Here is a 21519-nt window from a genome sequence, read left to right on the forward strand (position 1 = left end):
AACATCAGAAAAGTATGCAGAAGAAACATAAAATATTGAAGTTGTATGAAGCAGTTAGAACTTCCCTTTCTCTATAGGCAAGTATCTCAAACCTGAGTCACAACATCTTACTGAACTAAATTTAAGTACTCACAGAAGTGGCCCAGCTGATGTAACTCAGTGTAACATAGGTTCCATAGATTCCATGGAATTCAATCAATTTGCATTAGTTAGAGCCCATAACAACTGTGTATATTGTGAACCAACACAAAATCTGAAAGCCTGAGGGCTGAATTTTCACACTTGAGATTACTCAGCATCAGGATCCAAGGCTCACATGGTAAGAAGAGAGCAGAACTCACATGAAAGAATGCTATGATATTTCGAAACAGGTATCCACCTTACCACAACTAGTATAGTCCAGTGTAGGCTAGGTAAGCCTCTCAGTGGAATGCAATGCCTGCCTTTGATATGCCACAAATGGTAAGTCAAGAAGATGGAAGTCAAGAGCTGGTATCATTAGAAAGAATTTGTGGGTTTTCTTTTCCTCTCTGCTAGCATAAATGTTGTTTCTCATTCAAATAATGTTTCTGGCAAAGTGTTAGTAACAGCATTACAGTAAAATCATGGCCTGTTTGATTTTGTCTTCTAAGGAAAATGCGTTGTACTGATCTAAGAACAAGATGGGAAATCTATGGTAGAGAACATAAAACATTCTTATAAATATTTTGTCACTTAAACAACTTAGTGTATTACTGTGCTCAGCTTGCTTATCTCTAAAAAGAAGAGAAGAACTGTCCTAGTTTTTCATTTTCTGCTTTTAGTAATAGCTACCCTAAGTGAATGTAGAACTGTTAATCCTAAAGTATTTTATATTATATAAATAAATTCACAGAAAGACTGTCCTAAAGCAGCTACTTAAGCAACTGATGTATAACAGAAATGGTCTTCTTACAAAGCTGATGCACAAGGCACAACTGCAGTCAATACTGCAGAGATTTTAAGCAGGAGTTAGGTATTGGAAGAACAGTGCAGATACTCCATCTAGGAGCTATCCCACTCTTTACAACAAGACACTGGGGTTAGTGACTTAAGCACGTGGTAGAAAGTCAGAAATCCTGATTTCTAATTGGAACACTATCTCTGTGAAGCTGTACTCTCACGAAAGTGCTGCCATTTGCCTTTAAACCATGGTTTCATCAACTGCATAAAGAGAAAATACTGCTTACTTTTCTAGCACAAGTGCCCTGGAAGAGTCCATGTCTGAAAATAAGTGCTACATAAACTTTCAGAAGTTTAACAAGTAGTTTTACTAAAATCAAAGGATGGACTACATTGGCAATTCAACAATGTGCAGAGGTATACAGTTTTAAAAAATAAAGGACTACATAAATTCTTGCATTTGTAGAGATGGTTTAGACCATAGTTTAGGACAAACATAGAGCAAAAGAGAAGAGGACATGTTTACAATAAATGCAGAACAATCCCTACTTCATTTGTTCATGTTTTTTCAAAACAAGCTGCTGTCGTAACAGGCTTTTCCCCAAACAGAGTTTCATCCATATGTGTTTGTTAAATCATATCAAAGAAAACCTAATCTGCCTCAGTGAAAGCAATGATAGATATCCATTCATATGCATGCACCATAATCTCATAGGTACAGGAACCCTCAAAGGAACACTCCAGTGTTTCAAAACAGGCGTTATCCCAGTACAAGGATGCCAGAGAGCAAAGAAAGGTAAGTTCCTGATGGTTTGCTTCAAAATGAAGCAACTGAAGATATTAATGTTACAAGTGAAATTGCAATGTTAGGATCTGTACAGTTGTTCACATCTGACATCCCCGCATTACCTGTGCTTGTACTGGTAAACAGCACAGCCAGGGCTCCCACTGATGTGTGAGAAGCTTAAATACCTCAGGTTTCTGCTAATACTGATGAGAATTAAGGAAGCAATACGCTCACTCACCATCGAGATGATGGGGTAAAGCTGAACAGGTTAAAGTTGTAGGCAATTCTCTCCTACAGGGAGCAGAGGGCCCAGTGTGCTGGCCAGGCCTAGCCCACGGCAGGGGCTGCTGCATCCTGGGGACTGGGTCACAGACATCACCAAAACACTTCCCAGGCTGGCACGGCCCTCAGACTGCTGCCCGTTCCCGATGTGCCACATAAGGGGCAGCGGAAATGGCAGCACACAGTCTGAGGGTGATTATAAAGGACTTCAGGGCCTTCATATGTTTGGTAAGGGAAGCTGAGGTATGGGTTATGTTCTCCTCTATAGTTACAGTTGAAGGTGGCAACATGGGAAGAAATGGACAAACTGAGTCTATGGCTCCACAGCTGGTGTCATTGTCAAAATTTTGGGGGTTTTGACAATGGAATGGTTCTACACAGCACCAGGCATGCTGGTATCTGACAGGATTCACCTTTTCCAGTGGTGGTAGAGAGTCTTTGCTCAGGAACTAGTGGGGCTCACTGGCAGGGCTTTGAACTAGATGTGAGGGGGTAGAGGGGCAGTATCAGGCTTGTCCCTGGCAAGATGTGAGAAGATATGAAAATAGATAGAGGGACAGGGTGCTAGTGAGTGTTCTTTGCAGTGACTCTGAGCTGTGCTAGCCACCCTGGACCACACCTGCAGTCTTACGGAGATGAGCCAGGGACTCCTAACAGAAGCCACAGGGAAACACCAGGAAAATATCTGAAAGGAATAATGGGGTGTTCCTCCAGGAAGGCAGCATGGCAATCCCCAGGAGCAAGATATTGGACAAGGAAGGCAAGAGACTGGTATAGCTGTGGCTGAGTAGGGAACTGCTGGCCAAACTACAAGTAAAGAGAAAAATGCATAGACAGTGGAGACAAGGACATGTAACCTGGGAAGACTATAGAAATAAAGGGATGGGGTAATGCAGGCCAAGGAAAAGCCAGAACTGAACCTCACAAGGGATGCCAATAATCACAAGAAGGGCTTCTACTGGTATGTTAACCAGAAAAGGAAGGTCAAACAAGGTTTAGCGCCCTGATAAACAACACTGGTAAACTGGTAACAACACATGAGGAGAAGGCTGAAGTACTCAACAATTTTTTTACCTCATTCTTCAGTGAAAGCCTCTCTTTTCACACCTCTCAAGTGGATGGACAGCTGGATGGAGACTGGGAGAGCAAGGTGTGCAGTTTTTTCTTAGGTGCTAAGGATCAGGTTCATGACCACCTGAGAAACCTGAATGTACGTAAGTCTATGAGACCTGATGAGACCCATCCCAGAGCTCAGAGGGAATTGGCCAATGTAGTTGCCAAGCTATTCTCCATGGTACTTGGAAAGTCATGGCAATCAGAAGAAGTCCCAGGTGACTGTAAAAAAGGGAACATTATACCCATCTTTAAAAAGGGTAGAAGGGAAGGTACTGGGTACTACTGACCTGTCAGCATCACCTCTGTTCGGAGATCATGGAACAGATCCTCTTAGGAGCTATGATAAGGCACATAAAGGACAGAGAAGTGATTTGCGACAGCCAGCACAGTTTCACCAAGGGCAAGTCCTGCCTGACCAACCCAGTGGCCTTCTCTGATGGGGTGACTCCACCAGTGGACAAGAGAAAGGCTACAGATGTTATTTACCTGGACTTCTGTAAAGCCTTTGTCACACAACATCCTTCTCATCTAGGCTGGAAAAAGATGGATACCATTGGCGGACTGTTAAATGGATAAGAAATTGGTTGGGTCACATGCAGAGGGTAATGGTCAACAGATCAGTCCCGACTGACCTCAGTGACAAGTGGTGTCCCTCAGGGATTCATACTAGGACCTGTGTTATTTAATATCTTCATTAATGACATAGACAAAGGAATTGAGTGCAGCCTCAGCAGATTTGCAGATGACACCAAACTGAGTGTGTGGCTGACACACCTGAAGGACAGGGTATCATCCAGAGGGACCTGAAGAAGCTCAAGACGTGACTCCAAGAGAATCTCATGAGGTTTAACAAGGCCAATTACAAAGTGTTGCAACTGGGTTGGGGCAACCCCTGGTATCAACACAGGCTGGCGATGAACAGTTCAGAGCAGCCCTGACAAGAAGGGTTTGGGGGTGCTGGTGGATGAGAGGCTGAGCAGCCCACTAATGGATAACATATAATCTTTCACTCCAAGGCTGTGGCTCATCTCCAGACAGAAGTTCCTGGGGGATGCGGTTATCTAGCATTTGCTTCCAGTCTCAAATCTTTCCCACAGACTCCCCAAGTTCTTTCAGATAAGGACTGCTTGAGTTAGGATAGCAGGGCTCTGCCTGGGAAGTCACAGCAAGTATAAGATGTATGTTAGAGAAATAGTGGAGGCAATCTGTGTATTAAGCTTTCATCTATGTGAACTTCTCATAAATATGTCACAAACAGAAAATGCATACAGATCTGTCAATCAAGGGAATTGGATGGTCTAACACGAAGCAGGTGGAAGTAATGAAACATTCAAGTTTCTGTTTTTCTGTAACCAAAAAAATCATTAAACCATCAACATTTTGTGTTTTGAGGATATGGTAAATCATTTCCACTACCTCATTTGCTTTTTATTCCATGCTCCCTCACCTGCCATTCTTCATCTCTTTCTGTTATGCTTTTTAACAGGTTTTGCAGAGAGCATCCATTTAACCAGCAGAATGAATGTTGAATTTTTATAACTGGGCATTCAAAAATCTGATGCTGACTTAGAAAGTCTGGCTTTTAGAACAAAAATCCCAGTAGACAATGATTGTGTTTGCCTTTGTGTTTGTGCAGCATCTTTGCATGATGTGGGCTAATTAACAGGTGACATTACAGCTGTGATCAAGAAATGGGAGAACAATCCTGCCTGCAGGCTACGATTACATATGGTGCAGAACACTAGTATCCCTGTGGCGGTAGTTCTGGACTGAGGAATAAGAATAATAAGAATTGCTGTCTGGGGACCACAGGATTCATACAGTCATGGATCAAGAAAACTGCTATCAGTGTTGACATGTTTTACACCAGTTTGGCCCTGGTCCTTCTGCCTATCCCCAAGGCACACAAACTGAGCAGTGAAAGTCATCCCAAGCCTGCCACACAAGGGGAATTTCACCCTACTGTTTGTACGGCACTTTGCTGTGAATTGCCACTGAAGTGAGAAGCATTACTATTGCATTTACTGTTCATGAAAGCAAAGCTTGACATACTGTTTGTTAGGAAAACACAGAGTGCCTCAGAGCATAGAGCTTTTCACTGCAGCAGCACCCCCTGGGTTAAATCTAACTCTGTTTTCCCTGAAGAGGATTCTCTAATGCAGCATTAGGGCTGCTGACTTCAGCAACATCTCAGCTGTCTGCTGCAAATGCAGTCATCAGCAGCAAGGCATTCCATCTAGTATGAGAGACAGGTAAAGGCAGAAAGGGCAATACACATTAAACAAAATAGATTGGATGTGCTGTTAGAACAAAAGTAGCACTGATTTCTCCTAGTTGCCCCTTTCCCTGAGTGGGGTGGCGAGAAGAGAGGAGTATGTTAGGTTACAAAACTGCTTAAGGAATAAAGGCATGTTTGCTTCCTATAATAGGGTGATGTTAGTGAAATAAAAGTTCATAATACTGAGTTCTCTCGGTGGGGAGAGAAATGTCAACAATATGTATCAGAGGGAATTATATCTGACCATTGCCATCCCTGGCAGCAGCTTTGGGAAGTATGTTGTACCAGAAGGATTCTGCAATTTCTGTACCATTTGTCATATATTCCCATCTAGTACTCAAAATAATGATTCTCAGTAAGCTTCCACAAAAATCTACATAATTCTGCTGCATCAGTTATAATTGAAAAATACTAATTAATAGCTCTTGGAATACCCCAGCTATTTAATTAATCTGGAACATAGTTGTTATGAGAAAACAAAAAGGCACTGTTTTATAATGTCTTTCATTCTTTTTCATTAGAAAACTACATTTTAGGCAAAAAAAAAAAATCTTAAATTGGAACATGGTAGAAATTAAGAAATCAGTATGGTTGGAGTTAAGGTGTCTTTTTAGAAAGAGCTTCCCAATAATCAGAGTCTTCATATAGTGGTGATACTGGTGGCACTGTCAATCATCAGAATTAAGGAGAACCTAAGCCTCTTCTTTCTTCCCAAAGAGCTTCTTTAGTGTCAGACAAGAACTTAGTTATGCAGTAAGTAATTAGAATGAATTTTACCTTGGACTGAAGGACAATGTCACTCCTATCTGAAACAGTTTTTTCCAAAGAACAAATCTTATGGGAATCTTCTCCCGTTTCTACTGCCCATACTACCAGAGTATTGCTGCTCCCATTTACCTGTGCAGCAAGTGCCTGACAGAAAACAAGTACTTGGCTATCTGGTCTACGTGACAGTGTATTTCGTTTAGGTGGCAAGGTGATAGGAGCAGGGTGGCTACACTGGTGGTCTCTGTGGAAGGCCTGGGGCTGCCCCTTTCTGGACACACTGCTGATTCCAGTGGACCCACCACAGGACACAGCTGAGCCCATCAGTGAAACTGGCAGCACTTCTGTGAAAGCATACTTTAGAAAGGGAAAATATTGTGCAGACTTTGAAGAATGATGAAAAAGTGTGAGAAACAATCCTAAAAACCAAAGTCAGTGAAGGAGAAAGAGGTGCTCCAGGAGCTGCAGGAGATACTCTCCTGCAGCCTGTGAGTTTTGGAAGAGATCATAATGGAGTTGGTATTTCCTTGGAAAATTTCTCTTCACTGAGAGGATCACACCAGAGCAGATATTCACACTGCAGCATGTGGAGGATCCTAGTCCAGGGCAGGCTGATATTTCCTGAAGTACTGCTACCTGTGGAGACACCATGCTGGAGGAGGTTTATGCTAAAGGACCACAGCCCATGCTATGGACTGATGCAGGAGCAAGGAAAAAGTATAAGGAGAAAGGTGCAGTCTAGAGGAGCTAGACCCACCAAAAACACCCATTCCTCATCCCCCCTGCACCAGGTGAGGTGGGGAGGAAAAAGAAGAGTCAGGAATGAAGCAACTAAGCTGAGCTAGGAAAAAGTAAAGCAGGAGAAAGTATTTTAACCTTCATCTTCATTTCTTGCCAACCAAATCTATTTTAATTAGCTATAAATCAAATAAAATTTCCCCAAGTCAAGTCTTGTTTGCCTGTGATGGCAATCTCTAACTGATCTCCCTGGCTTTATCTCAACCCACAAACATTTCCAATCTTATTTCTTCCCCCTCTCCTCTTGAGGAGGGAGGAGTAAGAGAGGGTGGGTGGGCATCGGGTAGCCAGCCAAGGCGAACCCACCACAGACAGTTTGCACAGATGCAATAAAGATTTTGCAATAAAGATGAGGACACAACTCAGAGTGTATTGTTCAGCACTGTTTTTCCTCTGAGTCTCACCAGTCACTTGCATATGGATTTGGTGAAAAAGTCATCAGTCCATGCGCTAAGTATATCAATGTATAAATCAGGATTTAAACTACAATGGTGAACAGGAGTTAGCTACCAGGGCAGCAAACATCCTTCCAACAATAATGCATTTTTTTGTCACTCTCTACTTGAACTGGGTCAATCTGGAACACAAACATTAATTTGTCTTCTTGAGTGGATTTGATTTTTTCACTTTTTATCACCTTTCATTCTAATTTTCCCTTCTCAAACATAAGCATTTTATTTCACTTACTTTCTACACACATTTAAGAAAAATGGATGCCAGCAGCATACATTTTCACATAAAGCTAAATATCAAATTGATTAAATATTTCATGCTGGCAGGAAGTGCATGCATATGTAGCCAATGAAGTAGCAATTCAATGTGATGTCTCTGACAATTCTAAAAAAGTATAAGAAAATCCCAATCTTCTTGTATTTGCTAAATGACTTGAAATTGGGTGCTGGGTAAACCTGACAGGTTGGATTATTTCTTAATCTAGTTGTAATCAGTTTAACAAGTATGTAAAAGATTAAAAAGTCTATGCAATTATCATTCCCCTGAGCTATGCTATGTCCCTCTGCTTTGTGAGGCTTTTGTAAAACTCTCTGCTATTCTACAATTTAGCAATTCTGAACCTAGTGTCCCTAAAGAGATAGAAAAATATATGTCTCAGCTAATTTAATTTTAGTCAAGAAAGTGTAGTGAGACATTAGGGTCTGAATACCATTTTCATACTTATTTCTGAAAGACAGCACCATTTCTGATTGTAAATGTTTTAAAACACAGAAGAATGGCAGTTCAAGCATCTCACAGGAGCTTTCAAAGCAGGGAAAGGGGAAACTGACAATGGAAGCCTAGGAAAATATAAAGTCTGAAGGGCTAAATCTAAGCGCCCTTAACCATAAAAACCCCAGAAAATCTCACTACATCAATAAGTTTGTTCCTAAATTAGTTTTTGTATGTGTCCTTATTAATAGTCAACGCAGTCATCTTTTCAACGTCCCACATCAATTTCCATTGCAGCTTTCCAAAGTATTTTCTTAATATAAATTAAAATGCTGTTTAGATTATATGTAAAAAGGTAAAGTTTAATCTCATAAATGAAAATAAGACACTGAGTAACTAAAGAGGGTGATGAATTCTTTCCTAGATCTCTTAAGAACAGTGCAAGAAATAACCGATTAAGCTGTACCAAGGAAGTAGGGGAATATATATTAGGGAAAAGTCTACCTACAAGGAGAACTAAGCATGGGAACAGCCATCAATATATTGAAATGTCCTTTATTGGAAGTATCTAAGAACAGGTCATAAAATCATCTGCCAGAAATTGTCAGTGTTATCCATGTCCTGCATACCCCTGTGAATCCAAGAAGAAAAGCTACCAGTGAAGGGTAACAGAGAAAAATGCCTAATGTTGTTGTATTCAACACCTAGGATCTGTAAAAAAATAATGAAATGTTAAAGGTATATTAAAGAAAAAAAGAAAATTCATCTTGACATTCTAGTCTCAAGCCCCAGCAGGAAAATGCTCTTGAAATCCTTTTCCTCCCCATCAGTGTAAGATAGGCAATCACACCTCACCATTCCTTTTTGTATCAGTTGTGCCAAATCTCATAGCGTTTCACAAATAATAGATAAACCCCTGTGACACTGCAGAGAAACAATACTGTACGTGTTCACACTTTCTCTCATGGAAACACCACCATAGAGAACTTAGCAAATTAATTAAATTCAAAAGTAATTTCAAAAATTGATTAAACAAGCTCTTTGTCACACGCACATCAAGAAGGTACAACGATTTGTCATCAATGTATTAGCAAATTTTCAAGTTCTTTTAGGGGACATGCTCTTTTCCACTGTACATTACAGAATGCTGGTCTATCTGTTACAAGATTAATAGACAGCCATAAATAAGATTCCTTTCTTTTGTTGGTTATAAAGGAAAAATATGATAATCACATGTAAGCTGCTCTGGATGATTATTTACAAGAACTTCCATATTCTGACCCAGGCTTTCCTCAGTCAGAACTGCAGTCTGAGCGTGCCCGTGAACTTAAAATGGACTGCCCAAGAGTTACTTTCTTGCAAACACAGCCTTAGAGATCCTGCTCCTGAGGCTATGCAAATGTCAGGGAAACAACAGGAAGCCCGAGGCTGGCTTGAGCAGGTATCTGCCAGGACTTACCCACTGACATTAAAAAAATTCCCTGCAAAAGTCACAATCATGGGATGCTGGGATACTTTCCCCTCCCTCCTCCCTCTCCCAGGCACTGCGCTATTCTAATGCATACGTGACAGCTCACTGGTCAATAGAATGGATGTGCTAAGGCAGGACATGAACTCCAGGAATAGCTGAAAGCATCAGAGTTTTTTTCTAGTTTGGCTTCAGGACAGCAGTACTCAGGGGGGTTCCTAGCTAGCACTGGCATTAGCACGAAGATGCACGGCTGCTGACACCATTTGTAGCACTACTTACAGAGCTGCCAAGTCCAGGCGAACACTTGATAGAGGTTTGTCTTGTGCTGGAGTGAGATTGTACACTCACTGCTGGAGGGCAGTTTGAATTTTGTTCCCCTTGCTTTGCCTTCTCTCTCTCCTGACCTCTCTTCCACCCTGCCCTCCTCCAAATCCATCCATCTGCTCTTGTCCCTCACTTCTCTCCAACCGTGCTGGCAGCGTGGGAGGTAGCACACCCATAACTCCCTGTTCAGTTCCTCTTCTCGGCACTACCCTTCCCATTGCCTCCGATACCTGAGCCCATGTTCATGTGTGACAGGGCTCATCAATGAACTTCAGGTATTGGGAGAATAAAAAATAGAGCAGAAGAGCATTACAGTGAGGAGCAGGAAGCATACTGAGGGGAGATTAGAAGTGATTGACAGGGGCAAGTCCCAAATATGGAACCCTCCTGCTTCAAGATTGGTGACTGTGTTTGTTCCAACACACTCATTGGCAGCAGTGCTATCATCAGCTTTATGAGGCTATTTATAGAGAAACTGAATACAGAGAAACCCATGAAAAATTCTCACCTTTCTCTTCCTGAAATAAGACTAAAACCAATAGATCATGCTAAAACTTGTTTCCCTAGCAATAGATTGGTAATTCTTGTTCCTGCTAAAATTGAGAGTTCTAGCTCATGCAGGTCTCTGCTCTGCCAAATAGGAAGCAAGTGCTTTTGGCTCAAGATCTTGAGGTGTAGAGATGACTTTATGAAAAAGAGTTGCTGTCAGAAGAAATGACCATATCATTGTTTTTTCTCATTAGGTGACATACAGAAAAACGGATTTTTTTGTCAGTATGGTACAAGCACCAAGGAATAAACAGCTGCTCTCTGGTTCTCTGTGGATTTCACCCTTCGGTGAACACCAGACAGGTTGAACAGTGATGCTGCTATTTATCCATGATCTTCTTTTACAGACTAAACCAAAATTTTTCATTGCATCATGTGCTCTGGATGAAACAAGTTGTCTAGTTTTCCGCAACAGGAAGTGTCCCAGGTTTCCAGCAACATTTAGGAAGAGTCTGAATCTCCCACCACAAGTTTTCAGTGTGTTCCCCTTCAAATTACCCACAGGATGATGCAGGTTCAGGGGTTTTGCTGGGATCTTCCAAATATCCTATCCCACAGATTCAGAAAAGAAATTCAGCCAGTGGTCTCATGGCCAGACCAAATAGTCAAGGAAACCTAAGTCTTGGAATTTAGCATAAGAAGGCCTGTGTACAAAGGGAAGGACATTCTTACTGAAAGAAACCTAGCAGTAAAACAATGTGGAAGAGACAACAAAGCAAAGATTCATGCCGGCCCTCCTAGAAGGAAGCTATCTAACTTACATTTGAAATGTGATTGATGCTGGCTGTCTGACAGAGGTACAGCCTTACGCTGGAGTGATGGAATTTCTTGATCACCTCAGTCATGAGAAGGGGACTTTAGCAGCCCCACTGACTTTAATAAAGACTGGACATCAGGCTGTGGTGTCTCCCCCAGTCTGACTACTGATTAGGATCTATAGAAAAATACTTTGAATTCAAGCAAATCTCATTAACGATCTACCATTTCAATTAAGTGATAATTTCTCAAATTTTCTGTGCAACAGCAATAAAAGTGGATCTTTCCATGTGATAATGGTCAGAAATCATAAGAAGCACATTTCTTGGGCTGTTTTTAGTTCACTGAAGCTGGACTATTTGCATAACCTGAGGATCCAATCTATTTCATGGTCTTAAGTTCTTATACACATTAATAGTCTTAGTTAAAGTGAGTGAAAGCTTTCCAATACTTTAAAAACCTATTCTGGAACAGGATGAATAATACATATACGATAGGTAGAAAAAAAATTAATCTGTGCAGAAAAGATCTTTCACAAGGACAAGAAAGTTGCTGTTTGAAATGCATTTATACAGCATAGGCATTTTTATATTCTCTTACTCTAAATTCTTTCTAATATAAATATTTTTCTTTTACACTTTCAGTGTGTAATTCAGGAGAAACAACCCTTGTCTCATTTCTTTCCTTTCCTGCAATTTGGAATACAACCCATTAATCTGTCAATACAGGTGGTCAAATTGTTCAGTGCAGCCTAAAGAACGATTCTGCTGACCCTAAACCAGATGTTTACTGACAATTCTCCTGGCTCCATAAACCATACTTGGGTATATCTTCCTTAACCAAAGCAGGTCCTTAGAAACTTAGTATACCTTAGAATTTCAGATACCTACTTATATTTAGCTGTTTTATTCTCCAACTAAGTCACACTCAAATGGTGTAATTCAGTTGCCCATCCATATCATACACTACCAAGTGAGAGGTTATAGGATATCCTAATTGGCCTTAAGCTGTTGCTCCAGAAGGGTAGAAGTCTCCCTTAGGTCCATTATTATATATACCAGGCCTATACAAATATCTCAGCTACCTTAAAGCCCCTTAAATGTCAGCAGATGCCTAATTTTAGAAGACTGAATCAACAAAAAATGTCTGGTAGCAATGAGAAATTCAGGTCACAAAAGCTACATGTCATATATCACTGTAACCCAATAAACAGACTCTGTTACCTGTGAAGACAAATTAGGCTGTAGCATCATGAAGAGGTGACTCTGGAGTTGCTTCTGGAGTTGTCATGACTGCCGCTACTCAAGGCCTCTCTGCCCAGTGCTTTCTTGTGTAATCCAAACTTAGCAGTGTTAACATTTAAGTAATCAGTGATAGATCTGGGTTAACCTAGAAGAACACCTTTGAGATGTGAGAGCTGCTTCCTGCATTTCAGCTGGGAGCTTCTGCAGTACCATTTCCTTCATAATTCTTTCATCAATTAGGTTTTTCACACACAATAGCTAGTGACTGTCTTTTGTTTCTCTAAGATGAAAAGCTGAAATTTGAGAGGTTAAAAGCCCTGGACAAGCTGTCAGGATGTATTTTCTGGTTTCAAATCATGCTAATATTATTATATTAGAGTATCAAGTAAGAAATAATCCAAACACCCTTCAACAACATATCACTGAATCTTCAAAAACTCAGTGGCACAAGTTTAAGGTGCCAAAATCCAAAATCCTCATCCAGTAAAGTCAGTGGCATGTTGCTTTTTCTTCCTAGGGAAGAAAAGATGAGTCAGTCCTGCTGAGATATGAACATATGGCTCTAACAAACCTAGGTACCCAAAGCCTGATGCTTAAAGCACTCTGATGATCCTGTAGGACAGTGATACCATAATAACTCGTACTGCTTTCTAAGATTTTTTAGGGTGTTGTCTTTTGTTATTCCCTGCTAGCAAAACAGTCTATTGTCTTCAGCAAAGTAAGTGTCACACAGTCATGCATAATGCACAGATTACCAGGAAAAGAACTGAAGCAATTTAAAGATCTATTAAATGCATCCATTTGGGGACAGAATAGAGGAACAAATGGAAGAAACATTAAGCATCTTTCTCCAATGAAAGACTAGTCAAATAAACAGATCATCATCTAGGACAGATACTTAATTCATGAGATAAAAATATTTTGTAATATGTCCATGAGATTATTTATAACGTGATTTAGTTTTGCTCGCAGAGGAAGACCTTGATACATGCCTGAGGAACAAATAGAGAACACAGAGATATTTCAGGGATTTTTAAAATATTAACTATGATACATGCTTACTTCTAAAAGGCAGAAAGAACATCATGTGCTTGAAAACAGTGAATTCTAGGCAAAGGCAGCCAAACTCATCTTTATGTCCACACATTTATTTTCTTTTCACAGCATTTTCAGCTTTACCACAGGTACACTCTGTTCATTCTGCATTTTCTGCACTTCTGTCAGCAGATCTGACCCACTCTTTTGTAATCCATATTTCCTGAAGCAACTTATCTTGTCTCTCTTTGTTAGGTCTTTATTTCTTTTCACATGCTTTCTTAAATTTGAAATAGCAAACTCACAGAAAATGCTAGACCTAAGTATGTCTGGATTTAAAAGAAAAAACTGAACCACACCCAGGCTTTGCAACTGATTACTACTCCTATTCAGGACTCCAGAGTTTCAAGTTTCAAGCCCTTTCATATATATCTCACGCCTCTTGTCACAACTCCAGCTTCCAGCAGGATGTTTCCTTTCCATTTAAAAACATAAAAATAAAATTAAGCCAGGCTTGTGTATTCACTTCCACCTTTTTATTCCCTTATACAATTTTAATAACAGATTCTATCACCCTACTAGCTTTCATTTTAACTTCCAACACCATGATACACCCACATTGAAATTTCTACCCTAACCTCAAAATTGCACCAATGTTCTCCTATGCTCATACTTTAGGACAACTGGATAACACATAATACACATGTACCTGAGACATTTTGCCAATAGTAAGATTTGTAATAGCTTAAGAATTGTATTAGGAATTAAAGAAAAAGATGAAACCTGAATTCTTGATTTCAGGATTCCCAAACCAAGGAAACAGACCCTAAATTCTGTGACACATTAACATGGTAAGAGATTCATAGTTCAATTTTAAAGTATAATTTTGTTTGAATAATCTGAGTCGATATTTGATTGTGAGAAAAGCAGACAAGAAAGTATGTTTGGAGAATAATAGTGGTCTATGAACTACTACCCTGAAGTACAAGGCTATAGAATACATGCTGTTCTCACCTGTTGTTCTATCTCATTGGGGTAACCAGCGAGAACTGCATGGCACATCATTTATGAAAGTCAAGAGGTTCATCTTAGAGCACGTTCCCCATTACATTATAGACAAACAACAGAAGTATAACCAATGTCTCAGGAACTGGGATATAGGCAGCCTCTGTTTGAGAAAGGCCAGGCCCCAGGATGTTTTTAATTTCTTACAGAAAACAAAGACCAGAGATATTCCTATGAAAAAGGTATTTAAAAAGGTATTATTTAGCCTTTTGCTGAATGTCACTTCTTTTACATAGAACTTCTATATAAAAAAATAGACAACTGTTCAGCATTCATATTTTCTGCTTTGGCCTATACTATTACACTGAGATTACCATAAAATAAAGGTTAGGCACTTGCATCACACTGAGTTCTGTAATACTCTACCTGTTGAATACTAGTTGCTTGCCCCTTCCTTATATCGACCTCCTCATTTTTCCCTTCCCATTTCACTCTAGGTGCTCACCCTATTTAGAGCACAAAATCTAGGGCCTCTGTTTTCCCAGTGATTTCAGGTACTCTCTTGCTCTTAATACAGTAAAGCCTGCAGCAGCAACACAGTACTTTTAAAATGAAGAATTGCATGTTGCTGACACTGAAGTGAGTGGTAAAAGTCCTAGCTCTGGATTAAATCAAGAGGATAAGAATTAAACTGTATTGCTATCTATATGCACTCTTCTGCCTGAAGTTGATATAGTCCACACACTAGCTACATAAATCCACATAAATGCCAAAAGCTGAACCAAAACCCGCCCAATTATAACTGGTATCATATATCTTTATCCCAAGAGCAAACTTCATCACCTCAGGTAGCATCAGCTTTTCCAAGAGCTGCCCAAGAGACTTTTCTGTCCAAAAGCCATTAACAGATTACTCTCGTACACACTTGGCAAAAAAAAGAGCATTGGTATTTTTCACAGAAATCATAATCCTGTCCTAACCTCTCTCACTGCTGACAATTCTATTGCTCTTCCTATCTTAGTCTCACAGCTTCCTATTGCCTCTGATTTTTTCATTCCCTTTTCCTCACAGTACAGATGACATCTTAATGATACCCTACCCTCTGTCTTTCTTACCTTGACTAGAGTTCAGTCTTTCTCCACTACTCTAAGAGAGCTGCTGTCAAGTCTTTTGCTCTGCCACTTTCCTACTACTAATTTCACTTTTCTGAATCCTTAGTTTTACCATTACCAGGGCATCCTAAAGACAACAATGACAAAACTAATAGCTCTCTGCTGTCTTTCCTTCTCTCTGCCTAATTCAATTTTATCTTTCTATCTGTTCCTATACTGGTGCCCACAGTACCCATCTGTCTTCCCTGCAGGCTCCACAAAGCCTTTAGTAAAGTTCTGATTTTTTTTATTCTCTTCTATTTGTTTTCCAAACTCTTCAAATTTTCCACCTTATTGTATTTGGCACTATTGTGCCTACACCATGCACTTCCAGGAGTGTCCTCCTGTTTGTCCAATTTATATCCTCCTTCAAATATCTCTTCTAAATAAACTCTCTGCAGTGTCCTACAACCCATGCGTACTAGGCACAGCAGAGTCCCAGATGGGTGGGTAAGTAGCCAATAACTTTGTGACACAATTAGCACAGGGTCAGTAGTCTCTGACCATGGGTCATTTGCAGGGATCAGAGCTACTTTTTCACATCTTACAGCATCCCAGAACAGTCTTCCTCTATTGAGCTAATAACAAATGACTTACTAGTGCAGAAACACATTGTCTAACTCACAGTTCCATTCTTCTCCTTTTCATAAATATTCTTGAAAACAAGAGGACAGAAATTAACACCTTTATTCTACTCATCTATGCCTTTCTAACCAAGTTCACCGTCTGCATTGATCTCTTTGAACAAAAGAACAGAAAAAGCAGGTACTGCAGCCATTTGTAACACTTCACCAGCAACGTCAGTTTAATTTGTACTGAGCGCTGATGTTGAAGATTTTTCAGTCATCAAGGGATGGTCCAATCCTGATACCTCCATGAAGGCATTTGAGACTCAGCTCATTGTCCCACACACAGGTGTCCAATGCTGCTTGAGGTGTCTCAGGTGAAGTGAGGAAATCCACGGCAAGTGACAAAGGACCTAGGGAAGACTTGAGCCTCTCTGAAGCAGAAGCTGGGGAATATCAAAGGTGTTTAGATACTTCTAATGCAAAACTCAACTGAATGTTCAATGAAAGCGTAAGTGATACTAGCTTCCTCTAGTTGTAAAGTGCAGAGACAACCTTATTTCTTAATTGATGTGATCTGTGCATGATGATAGGCTGTTTTGCTCCCTCCTAATTGTTTTAGCATTTAATTGCAATGCATATGCTCTTCTTTCCATAGCAGATTTTTGATTGCTCTAAACAAGTTAATTATACTTCACAACACCCTTGTGCATTAGGGAAGTATTAATATGCCTGTTTTGCAGTCTAGGAAAAAGGGAGGACAAGAAAGGGTAAGTGGCTTCTTGAAGGTTAAACAGTAAGTCAGTAGCAAAATTTGAAGAGGAACTCCAAACTCTCAACCACAGTTTGAATTCCCCACAAAACATTAACTCCCACATTAAATGTAGGGAAGGTAAAAAATACACAATTTTAGAGTTTCAAACTCCAAACAGTGCATTTGTGAAAGGATGCAGGAACTTGAATGAAAACTTCAGTTCCAAAACAACAGTGTTGAGGTAAACATTGACCTGGATATCCAAAAGGCTCTGACAATCCATATCACTGCAATGACAGCAGAAACTGCAGGCACAAAGGAACAAACAAGATTGAATTCCATTTGCTCCCTGCTAAGAGCATCACTAAGACATACATCATTCCCTTGAACAGACATCTCACCCTTACCCTAAAAGACAGTCACACTTGGGGATAATTTCTAAGCATATTTGAAACTGTCTCATCTTTTTTTTTTCTACAAAGAAATATAAATTTTAAGCAGATAATTTTGAGGAAAAAAGTTGATATTGCCGTAACATCCAGATGTCTCAGACAGGATAAGGGACACACTCTGTTTTACATACTATATAAAAATATATGTGCAAAGACATTATGAGCTAATTCAAGCACAGACAACAGGTGGGTGTAACAAACAGCAGGAGGGCTGCAAGAAAGGAAAGATATGAACAACAATTATGAGAATTAATGTCTTCATATGCTGCTAAAAATCCAATCTTATATTCTGGAAAGTATAGATGAGAGGTTGTATGAGGTATGAAACTAGAAATCTGGTCATTCACTAATTTCAGTTATTACTGCTTTACCTGAATTGCACCAAATGTGAGAAGTGACAATCAGAGATAGGCAGCAGATCAAATATTTTCTGATGGAGTATACACATACTGATTCCACCAGTAACACAAAATAGCAATCTTGTTTTTTAAAATATAAGGCCAGGTACTAAGACATCCTGTACCCCTACTCAACGTGTCCAGTGCTCCCTGAAAGATTCTTGCTTGGGGTTTTTTAGTCATTTCTTACCCTATTCATTCACTGTATATAAATTGTATGGATTTTAATCAATATATATCAAATTCTAGGGCATATTTCACATTGGATTGTTAGGGCCAAGACCCAATGACTTTTGTGATCGAGTTTAATCTGTTAAGGGGTTAATATAGTTTGATTGCCTGGGATAGTATGGGAATTTCACCATAGGAATCTGGAGCCTATACACTTCCAGATTTATGAAATATTTGGTTTATCTAGAAAACACACTCAGCATTTACATGTAGCACAGAGATATACTTTATGCCCAAGACACATGAAGATTACACACAACATGCTAAAATCACAGCTCAGTCTCCAAGCCCTGCTTGAACCAGTTTAATGGCTAAGAAATCAGTCCCCCATTAGCTGTCTGTCAGACCATCCTTCATGTCAGTTCCACTCTTTTAAACCTCTTCTCTCCACAAAGTCTTTCTATGGTATATTGATCTTTGCTGATGTGACCTGAGAAAACCAGTTCTGTGCCAGCAGTCTCTAATCTATTTATCTACATAAATATTTATAGTTTAGTCAGCATTATGGAGTTGAGCATTAATTTATTTCAATGACTATCATTCTGACCTGGGATCAAACCAGCAACATTATCAATTAAAAGCCAGCCATATCTCCACAAAAAGGGTCCCAGCCTTTAGAAATGGGTATAATTTCTAGAAAATATTGCCTGGAATAATCAAGTCCAAGCAGTCTTTGAGATACCATAGCTCTCACTTATGTCCTTGGGCTGTTAGCTTGCTTGCCAGGAGCATCAGTTGATCTATTCCAACTACTGTTAGCACAAGTTATCAGAATTCCTACCAGACAAAACTAGGGAAACTGCATGTTCTCTGGCTGACAACCAGAACAGGCATAACCACAAAATACACTTTGAAATGAGTCTGGTATTAGAGTGTGAATACTAACTGGACATAAGCTGTGTTTCTAATACTTGGGACTCTTCGCATCACTCCACCAGAAACTTTCTACATGTTGATCTTTTTATCTGAGAAAAGCTACTTCAGCTCTTAACTCCAGAGATACCACATAGGATGCAAAACATGACATAATTCTTCACACGTACGTGCAGAGAAGAAATGTGATTGTACATCAAATTCATTTTAGAGCTTTTAGTTATTTCACATAGATCATTGCTAACATTTATATCTACATAAATATATTTTTGTTTCAAAAATAATAGAACTCTGATCTGCCTTCTACACACACACAATTCTTCAGTGGGACTATGTGAGTACAATGTCACTGCACTGTTTCTCTATTGGTTAAAGGATTGGGGCTTAGACAGCTTTTCCTTGCCAAATTGCCTTCTTTTTTTTCCCACCAAATTTTATCTATTTTCTCAGTCTCTTGGAAAATTATAAAATAAAATTTTTTGCTTCCTCCTTGGCTACACACCAGTATCATCTCTGCCTGCCTAACAAATACACTGAGGGGAAATAACTGGTAGGATTCTGAAGTTTTTGGCAAGCATTCAGCTTGGTGGAGAGGAAACCTGCTGGGTTTGAGGTCTTTTAACTGCTACAGTAGTCTACGGTTTTGTCACATCAATAAATTTTGGCCAACCACCTGTTGGATCCATATGCTTTAAAGCTGACTGCCAAGCAAAGGAGCTGCACACAGAGTGTCATCCGTACATCCTCTGTATGCCTTGTCAGAGGAAAGAAGGAAAGAGCTTTTTGCATTAAAAGACATTTTGCAATTCATAAAATAGATTTAAATTAAGCTGCAGCGAACACACATTTAGAAAAGCAGCTGGGTAGAGCAAGTTTTCACCACAAAGAATTTTGACCCTAATCTAAGGAAGATACTGTTATTTAAATAACCAAATTTCTGTTAGCACTACTATCCATGTGTTCATTGGGAAGATGAGGGTGGAGGAGGCTGATGTGTCGGTTTCAGCCTTCACCTAATTAAAAATGTACTAAGGCTTACACTAAAGCTGAATTGTGTATACAGCAAATTGTTCTGCTGTATTCCTTCTATACCATGAGAAATTGTTTCTAATCTTTCATTTTGTAAATGTGAGGGCATGGATGATGACAGGCAGATTGACCACTAAAACCAAACCTGTGGAATAAAGAGGAATAATCAAAGCCCATGCTATCACTTCATACTTTCTGCAAGCACTGCTGCACAGCAACTGGCTGCCAGCAGTTCTGCTGCAAACCTGAGCAATGGCTTCAAGTTGTTCTGCTCCTGTAGCAATGCACAGAAATATGACACACCAGTATACAAATTACCAATGGGGTTTTTTCAGTCACTCCTGTAGGATGCAGATGAACCTCCTCCCCATGTCAGGCAGAGTATTTGACTATGGTTTATTTTTACATACTACTTGGATCATCTTTTTGAAAACCACTGCACTGGCGTAAATTTCCTTCCACCACCACACAAACACATTCCCTAAGATTGACCCAAACATACCTATATAGTTCATCAAACTATCCACTTGGGCTGATCAGTTGTTAACAGGACAGAATAAAGAGTGTAAAGGTCCCTTTGGGCTCCCTTATTTATTGTGTCATTTTATGCCATCCACAATAAAGGTCTGTCCACACTAAAGGTTATATTGCAGCGGCATTCTGCTCCTGCCAACAAACATGTGCCTTGCAGGAGCCCTGAACAAGCAGTCACATCTGTGTCCACTCCTGTACCACCCATTTAGCAGAGACAATGATCACTAGAAACAACAAAGGAAACACTGATAAAACAAACAATGCTCTGAGCCAGAGATCACTGCCATCCCAGCCAAGTTTGCCATGAAAATACTCAAGAAAAAGGGAGGGGGGGGAGGCAAGAGAGATATCAAATATAAAACTGTAAAACTTAGACCTAGAAGAGGTTTTAGCCATGCAGCCACCCAACCCCATATCTAGTAGCATTTTCTAATGCATTCCTATAGGATTGAGCAAGAAAGACTGAGCAGTGCACATGGAAAGCAGACAAACATCCAACGCCTCCTCCCATTTGGAGTCGCATAGTCTCCTACGAGTCAATCAACAGAAGGAATTATAATAATTGTAATTACGATAGCAATGAGAGTAATAGAGAATCACCAACCTTGAGGATCCCAGTTCACCTGTTTTCTTGGAGTCTCAATTGGAAATTTCATCGCTTCCTTTTTGCAAAGGGAGTAAAAAGAATTAAATAAATTTGCAGCCTTCCTGTCTCGATGCTGCAGTCAAATAAATTAATTTCAAATTATAGGGAGCCTGCGCTGTTTGACAGAGGGGAACTGGTGGTTGCCAAGGAAAGAAATACACAAATAAATCGAAGAAGGTGGGGAGGGGCGGGCAGGGGAGTGGAGTGGAGGGGTTTGTAGGCACCCCAGCACAGAGAGGGGTATAAGGGATCGACTGAGGACTGGAGAGAATCTGGAGGAGCGGGAACGGAGCAGATTGAGATAGGCAGCGGGTCCAGGGTGCTGCTGGCTCCTGGGGAGGATCCTACAGCTGTCTCGCCCCGTCCACCTGCAGATGTCAGAGTGGCGGG

The 21519-nt window shown here is 40.1% G+C and overlaps 1 protein-coding gene across 1 annotated transcript in view; it reads right to left on the minus strand.

Annotated features, from left to right (window-relative positions):
- The window catches only part of KCNK10 (potassium two pore domain channel subfamily K member 10), a 65420-nt gene extending 43907 nt beyond the window's left edge, over positions 1–21513 (minus strand). Inside the window, exon 1 of the mRNA XM_008629693.2 lies at positions 21088–21513. Within this exon, the coding sequence (XP_008627915.1) occupies positions 21088–21139 (52 nt within the window). The 5' untranslated portion in view covers positions 21140–21513. The remainder of the gene's footprint in view (positions 1–21087) is intronic.
- Between the last annotated feature and the right edge of the window lie 6 nt (positions 21514–21519).

Source organism: Corvus brachyrhynchos, unplaced genomic scaffold, assembly GCF_000691975.1.
Source record: "Corvus brachyrhynchos isolate BGI_N302 unplaced genomic scaffold, ASM69197v1 scaffold1, whole genome shotgun sequence".
Lineage (NCBI taxonomy): Eukaryota > Metazoa > Chordata > Aves > Passeriformes > Corvidae > Corvus > Corvus brachyrhynchos.